The sequence below is a fragment of the Eumetopias jubatus genome, unplaced genomic scaffold, assembly GCF_037043125.1.
Source record: "Eumetopias jubatus isolate StellerSeaLion01/CBP00866 unplaced genomic scaffold, mEumJub1_p1.0 scaffold_6, whole genome shotgun sequence".
Lineage (NCBI taxonomy): Eukaryota > Metazoa > Chordata > Mammalia > Carnivora > Otariidae > Eumetopias > Eumetopias jubatus.
The window spans coordinates 148,122,612-148,131,871 of record NW_028274812.1 but is presented as its reverse complement, the minus strand read 5'-3'; the positions used below and the strand labels follow the sequence as shown (position 1 = coordinate 148,131,871).

The following is a 9,260-nucleotide window of genomic DNA, read 5'->3' as shown; positions in this document are numbered from 1 at the left end:
ATCGTCATGGGAACATGGGTATCTTTGGACTATGTAAGAACATGGCAGCTGTGAATTCTTCCCTCCTGAAACGTAAATATGTTCTAATTTTCTTTCTAGTTTACTCTCCACATCATTCTGTACATTCAAATTATGTTTAAATATGTTTGCTTCATTTGTGTTACATTTCGTGGGAAAACCTGTTTCAGTGAAAACATCACATGTCTCTTTTTTAGCATCTGTTTCTTCTGCTTGTGGTTTCTCCTTTTTCATATCACGTTCACTTTTAAGTTAAAATTACAATCATAGCTAAATTTGTACCCAGGGATGAAATCAATATGAAATAGTTTACAGCATAGAGGAAAAGTCCAAAATTTGGATTCACAACATAAAATTACACAAAGTGTATTTCCAGCTTAACACTTCCAATAAGGATACCTGAATTCCTATATGACCCAAAACGTAAACTCAGCTGTTAATGTTTTTCCCCTGATAAACCTAGCAAACATTTATTTTAGAAATGGTACATGCCTCATGGATACTCACTGCCTTCTTCAGTGGCATAGCACACCTAAAGTACTGTGTTCATTTGTCAATTCATAATCAAAGGCATTTGATAAACCATGGTGAGTCCAATGGATAGCAACCAGAAAAGTATACTAATTGAACATCATACAGTATTAGAAGCAGCTGACGGCCATCAAACAGTCTAGGAATATAAATCTAAGAGTATATTTGATAAGAGGTTCTAATATTAAAAGAAACTCAAAAGACATACAAAAAACTTTTAATGAGTCAAACTAAACAATATTGTCTACAGATGCACATTTGTGTAATCAAGCTATTAAATACAAGAAGGTGATTACTAGGGGCACCTGAGTGGCATAGTTGTTTAAGTGGTCAGCTTTTGGTTTTGGATCAGGGCAAGATCTCAAGGTCCTGTGACTGAGCCATGCCTCGGGCTCTGCACTCAACTCAGTCTGCTTGAGTTTCTCTCCCTCTCCATCTGCCGCTTCCCCCCAAACTCTCTCTCTAAAATAAATAAGTGTTTGGGATTTTTTAACTGGGTGATTACTATAAACATCAGGATAGTGGAGAGTTTGAGGGACAGGGAAGTGCAATGTTCAGGACCAGTCATGAAGAGAAGTTCCTGGAGTGCTTGGCAAGATTCTATTTCTTGACCTGCCTGTTAGTTACAAGAATATTCACCTGAACTCATCAAGCTTTTGTTTTTCTCTGTATCCATGTTTTGTTGTATAATAAAAATTCTTCATAATGAAGTCATGTTGAATTGACTTATTCCATGTTATTTCAAGAATAAAGAAAAAGAGCCAGTGCTTGGATGTTAAAGAGGTATCTCTGAGCTCAACATAAGGAGTGGGGATGAGGCACAGATTAAAGGACAGCTATGAAACTCTGAAACTAACAGGAGTTGTGTGAACATTCTGTGGAAGACATCCTTCGTAGGGCAGAAGGCTGGATCATGCTTTCTGAGTCTATTTCAACTCTAAAATTCTATGGCCTTTTAATTCCCAACACTATCCCAACCTTACATGGTCAAAGAATGCTCAGTGCATTTTGTAATCTACACCCGTTGAGAGCTAAGTCCTCTGTCCTCTCCTGCCTCTGGGTTTATCAGTTGAGTATGTACATCATGCTTGTGGTCACTTTTGTGTACATGAGTGTCTGTACATTTAAAAAGCTAGGCAAACATAAAATTTTAACCATTCCAGTTTAGTTCTAGACCATCATGGTAAAATCACCAGTGTGAAAAATGAAGACAGGAAGGAGTGAATAGAATAATAATTTGTGGGTAGGTGAATACAATTTTTAATTTTGAGAATGAATATGAACCAAACACTATTCCTAGTGTTTTCACAAATACTAACACTCACCACCTCCCTTTGAGGAATATTATCTTCACTGACCAGATAAAGAAGCTGGTGTAAAAAAAATTACAAAACTGCCCAGAGACACATTACTTTCGCGTAGTAAAGCTGGGGTTTGACACCAAGGTCTGAGTCCAGAATCTTAAGCACTATGCCCAACTTAGCCGACATCCAACCACATAAAAACTTCATATTCATTAATTAAATTAAATTTCCAAGTTGTATTGAGACAAACTATATCCCTATCTCATACTACTTGGTAATAACAGTTCCTTTACATGATTATAACATTTTCATATTCTAACTAAACTGCTTATGAAAATTATATATTATAGGCAATTTAATTTACCTCATTTTACTGTAATGACAGCAACTAAAGTTATTATTTCTTGGTCCCAAACACACTATGAATATAAAGTACCCTATGTCTGATACTCATGGTCAAAAATTCTATGCATAAAATATTTATAAACCAAAAAATAAAAACTAAAAAATATTTATAAACTAATTCATCAACATTCCATCTATTTAATGATACAGTAAAGTATTCAGAAATAGTGAAATGTATGTGCTCCTTGTCCCTTTCCTGTATTCTCTTAGAATTGAAATGAGCTTTTATCTATAGAGTTCTGAAGCAAGCAGAGGATTGACTCATATAAGTGGCAAATTCCATGAAGAAAAACAATTCACTGATTGTTTACTGAGCTGCTTCTTGTTCGAGTTACCTACCTTGCTAATTTTGCAGAATGGCCAGGTGAGTAGGAGCTGACACAGGTGGTTGCTGTGTATATGTGGTAACCAGAGGCTTCTGGAATTAGTTCAATTTTTAACTCTGCAACAAATCGGTAAGGTTATTTAAATGCTATAGAGCAGTCAGGAAAGGCATTCCAAGAAACATGGGTCCTCTGTACATGGAAATGAAGGCTTATAGGAAAGATGATTTTTCCTGGCATCAAAAAAGGTCAGTAGAGTGGGGAACACCAAAACTGCGATACAGGAACAGCAGTGTCTACAATGTTGAATAGGAGGGAAAACAAGGAAGAGATTGGTGGTGATGGTGATGAAAATGGCTGTAATGAACACATTTGGAAGTGATTATGGAAAGTGATCCTGCTACCAAATAGTGGAGCTTATCCCTAGAAAATGGGTCATTTAACTTTTTACCTCAAATTCCACATCTTGGATAAGGCAAAAATTTGTCATAACCAAATATGCTTATGTCATAATTCCAACAAGGAACAACTCTTCCAAATGTATCCCAATCTTAAGTAATATCCTTAAGTTTATGGATTCATTACTTAACCAAAATATACAGAACTATAGGTGTCATGGCATAATTAAACCCTTTCAATGATTTACAATTCAGTGTGATTGGGTTTACCATATTATTGTTAGATCACTCTGGTTATGAGTAAACACAAAGAAGGAAATATTGAGCAATTAACACAGGGAAATATTAATAGAGGTGTTCTAAATGGGAGCGAGCACACAAACAACTGAATTTGGGACACTCATGGCAAAGTACAGAGATTTTTATTTTTACCTGGGGTAGACACTACTTATTATTACTCTGATTTGTCTCCTAGACCTTCCTAAGGAGCCATGGACACGAACAATGGAAGTTTCACAACAGATTTCATCCTGCTGGGGTTTTCTGATCGGCCCCAATTAGAACGCGTCATCTCTGGGGTTGTCTTCATCTTCTATGTTGTGACTCTGGTAGGAAACACAACCATCATTCTTGTATCTTACCTAGACACCCAGCTCCATACTCCCATGTATTTCTTCTTATCCAATTTGTCTTTTTTGGATCTCTGCTATGCAACTAGCATTATCCCCCAGATGCTGGTAAATCTATGGGGTCCGACAAAGTCTATTACCTATGCAGGGTGTGTGCTCCAGTTCTTCTTTGCCCTTGACCTTGGAGCCACAGAATGTCTTCTCCTGGCTGTGATGGCCTATGACCGCTATGCCGCTGTCTGTCAACCTCTTCACTACACAGTAATAATGCACCCTCAGCTTTGCCAGAAGATGGTGCTCACCGCCTGGTTAGGTGGCCTTGGCAGTGCATTAATTCTTTGCTCCCTGACCTTGAAATTACCAAGATGTGGGCACTGGGAAGTGGATAATTTTTTCTGTGAGATGCCAGCATTGATCAAGATGGCTTGTGTACACTCGAAAGTAATGGAGATCATTGTCTTTGCTCTTGGAGTGATATTTCTTCTAGTACCTCTATCACTAATTCTCATCTCATATGTAGTAATCACTCAAGCAGTCGTGAGGATCAAGTCAGCAGCAAGGTGGAGTAAGGTCCTTAATACATGTGCTTCCCACCTCACAGTAGTAACTCTGTTTTATGGAACACTCATTTACATGTACATGAAGCCACAGAATAGGAGCTCCCAAGATGAGGGGAAGTTCCTCACTCTCTTTTACACCATCATCACACCCACCCTTAACCCTCTGATCTACACTTTAAGAAACAAAGATGTAAAGAGTGCAGTAAAGAGAATACTGTATGTAGAAAAATGGTCAGCCAAATCATGAGTTACATGGAAGACAGCTAAGGAAATAATATTGACCTTTACCAACAGAAGATGTATTGATTCATTTATGCAAATACCATTTACTGGGTGTGTATCATGTACCAAGAATTATACTAGGTACTGACTTTGTAAATAAGTAGGAAGTAGAGAGAAATTATAAGGAAAGAGAGACTCAAGTCATACACTTAAAAGACTTCAAGACTAATCAGGGGCTACAGATAAGTAAACAGAACTATGAGATGTGATTAAGTACAGTAATAGAAATATGTACAAAGTATTAAGAAAATACTTCACAGGGAAATTTATTTTAATGCAGGATTAGGACACTGATTACTTCTTCCAAGGCTTACCAATTTTATGGGAAATAACATACTCTTAGAGGCACCTGATACACCAGCAGGGCCTTTGTGCTGGAGACCAACTACCCACTAATACCCACTCTATCTTCTGCTTCTAGTTTTAACCAGCACAGGGCCACCATATCACATTTCTGAACCTGGCCTCCACCAACACAATGCCAGAGATTTCATGTGTGTAACTCCTGAGTTATCTTTTTCAAACATGAAATCATTTGCTCTCACTCTTCCCCCTCCCTTTCTTCTTGGCTGGAATGTGAATGTGGAGGGTACCTAGCTTTACCAAACCCTAAGAGGGAATGGAACAATAAGATGGAAAAAGAACCACCCACCAATAGAGAAATGCCTCCAAACTACTATAGGAGAGGAAGCTTCTATATTATTTAATATTAATTAAGCCACTCTGCTTTGGGATCTGTTAGACTAGCTTAACTTTTACCCTCCATGGCCTGGTAAGGAGTTTGGGCATTTCCTATAAGGTAGTGTGGTCCTTGGACCAGCAGCAACAGCATCACTTGGCACCATATCAGAAATGCACGTTCTTGGGCCCACCTCAGACCTACTGACCAATCATCTGAGAATGGACCCAGCAACAGATGTTTTCAACAAACACTACAGGTAAGCAGGCTAAAGTTTGAGAACCACTATTATAGGGAGATGTTGGGTTCTAAACAGAAAATTAACATAGTTTTATGGATTTTAATTAATTTCCTCCCTATACACCTGAGAAAGGAGGTGGGTAATGGTTTCTCTAGGTGCTTAGATAAGAGAAATAAAGGAATATGAGGAGTTTCCTCTAAATGAAATCACCATAAAAGGATATTCTTTATTTAATACTATCTTCTTGCTATTTTATTTAATAATATTCCTTGTTTTGTTGAATTATGGTGGTAGTAATGGTAATTTTTTGGAAAGGGCCTTGATCTTCTTATTTAACAAAATAAAAATTTAGCTATCTCATATTAGTTCCCCCCCCCCCTTTTTTTTAGTGGTAAATACATTCTAACTCTGAGAATCTCTATGCTGGAGAGATAACTACTCCCCTTCTCTACAAGTCAACCATTTCAGAATTGGAAATTCTCTCTGCATGTGAGAGTCCTCACATTGTCAGTGCCCTTGCTTTGTGATTACAAGGCCAAATAAGCTACAATCTACCTGGAGTATTTGGGTGGGGTTATGAGGGTTGTAAGGGTTAATGGTCTTCTCTCTCCCGTCCTCAAACCTTGTGATTCCCAGGATTCCACAGGGAAAACATTATACTGTTATTTTAAACATTTGATTCCTCATTGAATATGACAACAAAAATTTAAAAAAACTACATCAAAAACTAATAATGTATTTTAGTTGGTTAAGTTATATGGTAGCTATCTGAACATAATAAAAATTTAAAAATAATAAAATAAAATAATTTTTATGCTGCAAAACAAAAAAATTTAGAAATAAACATCTGATTCCTTTCTGCAGGTAACTTGAAAATTGCCAAGTGTGTAAGCCTTGAGAATATTAAGGAATCTGAGAGAGGGTGATGATGATACCCAAAGACAGGAAGCCCTAGAGACAATATAACCTTTATGGTGTTGTAAGGACTTTGTTTGGAGAACATTTAGAATGGTGACAGTGTGGACACTGGAAATGAGTATCAACTGTTCTTTGTGAGAAAAGCTCATCCCCGATCTTAGCAAACTAGTCTTAGTTTATTAAGTTAATCTTAATAAACTTAATAAATTAGTGATTTATCACTTACAAACCTTTTACTCAACTCAAAATCAGTTGCTATCTTACTTTAGGAGAGATATCCTTACAAATCTCATCAATCTGTCCTGTGAATTCCCTCCAAAACCAGTCACTACATTGGCATTATCCTTTTCTATATTTGTTGTATATATGTTTGAGGAAAAGGCATTGGTGAGCTTTTCAACAACATAGAACTTCATATTCGTGTGTGACTTTACTGTGTCTGATTTGGCTTCTGACATGATTATATATTCAGTAAATGTCCAGATAATGATTAAGTGACTGAAGAGTTTTTTTAATAAATATACATGAAAATGTTCTTATCCTACAGAATGTGACAAATGTTCATTGGGTAATAAATACTGGAGCTACACCTTCAGGCTTTTAACATTTAGGACATTTGCAACACCTGACACCTAAGAGAAGGGAAGCACAGTATAGTTTTACTTTCACCTGCATACTAACATAGAATCCTTATAAGTGTGTATCTGGACATGAGAAAAACAGGAGGAATAAAAGAAAAAGTTTCTCATTATCTCATAACCTAGAAATAATGACTGTTAACTTTTTAGTTAATTTCCCTTTAAACTATTCCCTTTCCTACTAAAGTTTGGGTCACACTGGTAGCTGATTTATTTCTCCCAATGTATACATTCACATCAGATAAAGCACTCCCAAGGGAGAAAAACTTGGCCCCAGAAGAGTGGAAAAAATCTCAACTAGTACAGTGATTGGTGGCCCTCCAAAGGCCACTGTACACGAACAGACACACCATGTAACTGTGATGTGAAAATGTCACTGGGAGGAAGATGCTGACAATGACAACGAGACTGGAAAAACAATGTCTCAGTGTTATAGCACGTGCTTGTCCCTGTCTGCACAGATGACTGAGATCTCCCCTGAGATAAAATGATGGATGAGGAAACATGTGCAGGCTCTAGCACCTGAGGAAGGTATGAATGGTCTTCTAGGTAAGTGACTGACATCTTGGACCCAGTGATGGCCTCAGCTAATCAAGGTCAAATGCTGGAGACTCCCTGGCATTCTATATAAAAAGCTTGATAACATAATGCATTATCAGGAATTTGGGGAAACAGAAACCTCAGTCTTTCCTGATTGTCGTAGTGATCTGCTGCCACAAAAACACTTTCTAAAGAAATAAACAGGACAGCTACAAAATGACAGACATAGGCTGAAAATCTCTTACCCACAATTCTGAATTTAATCAGTTTGGAAAATGAAAATGTTCATAACTTTGTTGGCAGCAAACCTAATAGATGTGTCCTAAATAGATGTGAGGCTACTTCTGCTCTTTCAGTTCTGGTTTTTAAAAAAGGCAGATTTGTGTTTAAAGAAAATAATTAATTTGTAAGAGAGAATAATATTAGCTATTTGTCATTTGCCAGAAACAGCAGTTACTTCTTATGGAGGACACTAATGACACTCACTGCTTTATAAAACCATAGTTTTGTTGGGGGGAGGGTTTGAAATTTAGGATTCAAGAGAAATTAGACTCTGATAGGATGCAGTGGTGACATCAAAGGAATTATTGCCAAAGAATAACTTAACTTTCACCTATTTTATCTATTTTTAAGTGCACATTGATAGCAGCCGCATGAAAAGGATGGGTCACGTTTTACATTCTTGCTACCCAACTAAAATATCAAGAGTTTCTACCCTTTGTATCATTGTATGTTGCTCCTAAGAAATATTCCATGATCTCTGAGTACAAATATGGCCTGTTGCTTTTCTTTATCATTATTTTCCAGTTTATGCATCATCCCCCAATTGCAATATTACCAGAACGTCCAGTGTCTCCATTTTTGGGCTCCCCTTCCCCATGAATGATCTCCAAATTTCAAATCCCAGATGTAACTGCCCATCAGTGTGCACGCCAACCAGTGTATGTCCCATACTGAGTGCAGTACTGACAGTTCTGCTTGGTGCCACAGGTGCCAGAGGCCCTACTGGGGAATGATGGTCCTTCAGGGACAGGCCCTGACCACCCCTATTGTAAGAAGGACCAGTGTTCCAGGTCTCTGACCAATCTCAGTGGGCCTTTGAAGGAGGCCCACTCCACTCTACTCCTTTTCATGACAGATCAGTCCCTGTGAGCCCTGCATTTGGTCTCTGAGTTGGCTGATACAACAACATGATAACGGCTTCATGACAAGCCCAAAGCTAACATCACACTCAACCATGGATATGTACCAGCACCACTTCTGTTCAATAAAGTACTAGAAGTCCCAGCCAGACTTCTGGCAAGAAGTAGGCAAGAAAAACAATAAAGGCACAGAAATCAGAAAGGAAGAAATAAAATTATCTGTATATGTATGTGAGATGATATCATATGTAGAAATCCTGAAGACTCCACCAAAACCTGTTAGATGTTAGAACTACTCAACAAATTCTGTTAAGTTGCTTAATACAAAATAAATATACAAAAATACATCATTTGTATAAACTAATAACAAGCTACCATAAAGGGAAATTAAGAAAATTAATCTCATTTACAATTGCATCAAAAAGAATTAAATAGGTAAGAATAAGTTTCACCAAGGACCTGAGAGACCTGTACACTGAAAACTCTAAGAGCTGATGAAACTCGACCATTCTCTAACACCATACACACAGTTAAACTCAAAATGGATGAAAGACCTAAATGTGAGACAGGAATCCATCAAAATCCTAGAGGAGAACACAGGCAGTAACCTCTCTGACATCAGCCACAGCAACTTCTTTCAAGATTCATCTCT

At 37.5% G+C, this 9,260-nt stretch overlaps 1 protein-coding gene across 1 annotated transcript; it reads left to right on the top strand.

The window, feature by feature from the left end:
- The first annotated feature begins 3,470 nt into the window (after positions 1-3,470).
- LOC114199771 (olfactory receptor 2W1-like) lies at positions 3,471-4,415 on the top strand. The gene has a single exon (XM_028091763.1). It carries the CDS (start codon positions 3,471-3,473, stop codon positions 4,413-4,415), a length of 945 nt encoding a protein of 314 aa, XP_027947564.1.
- The last annotated feature ends 4,845 nt before the right edge of the window (positions 4,416-9,260 follow it).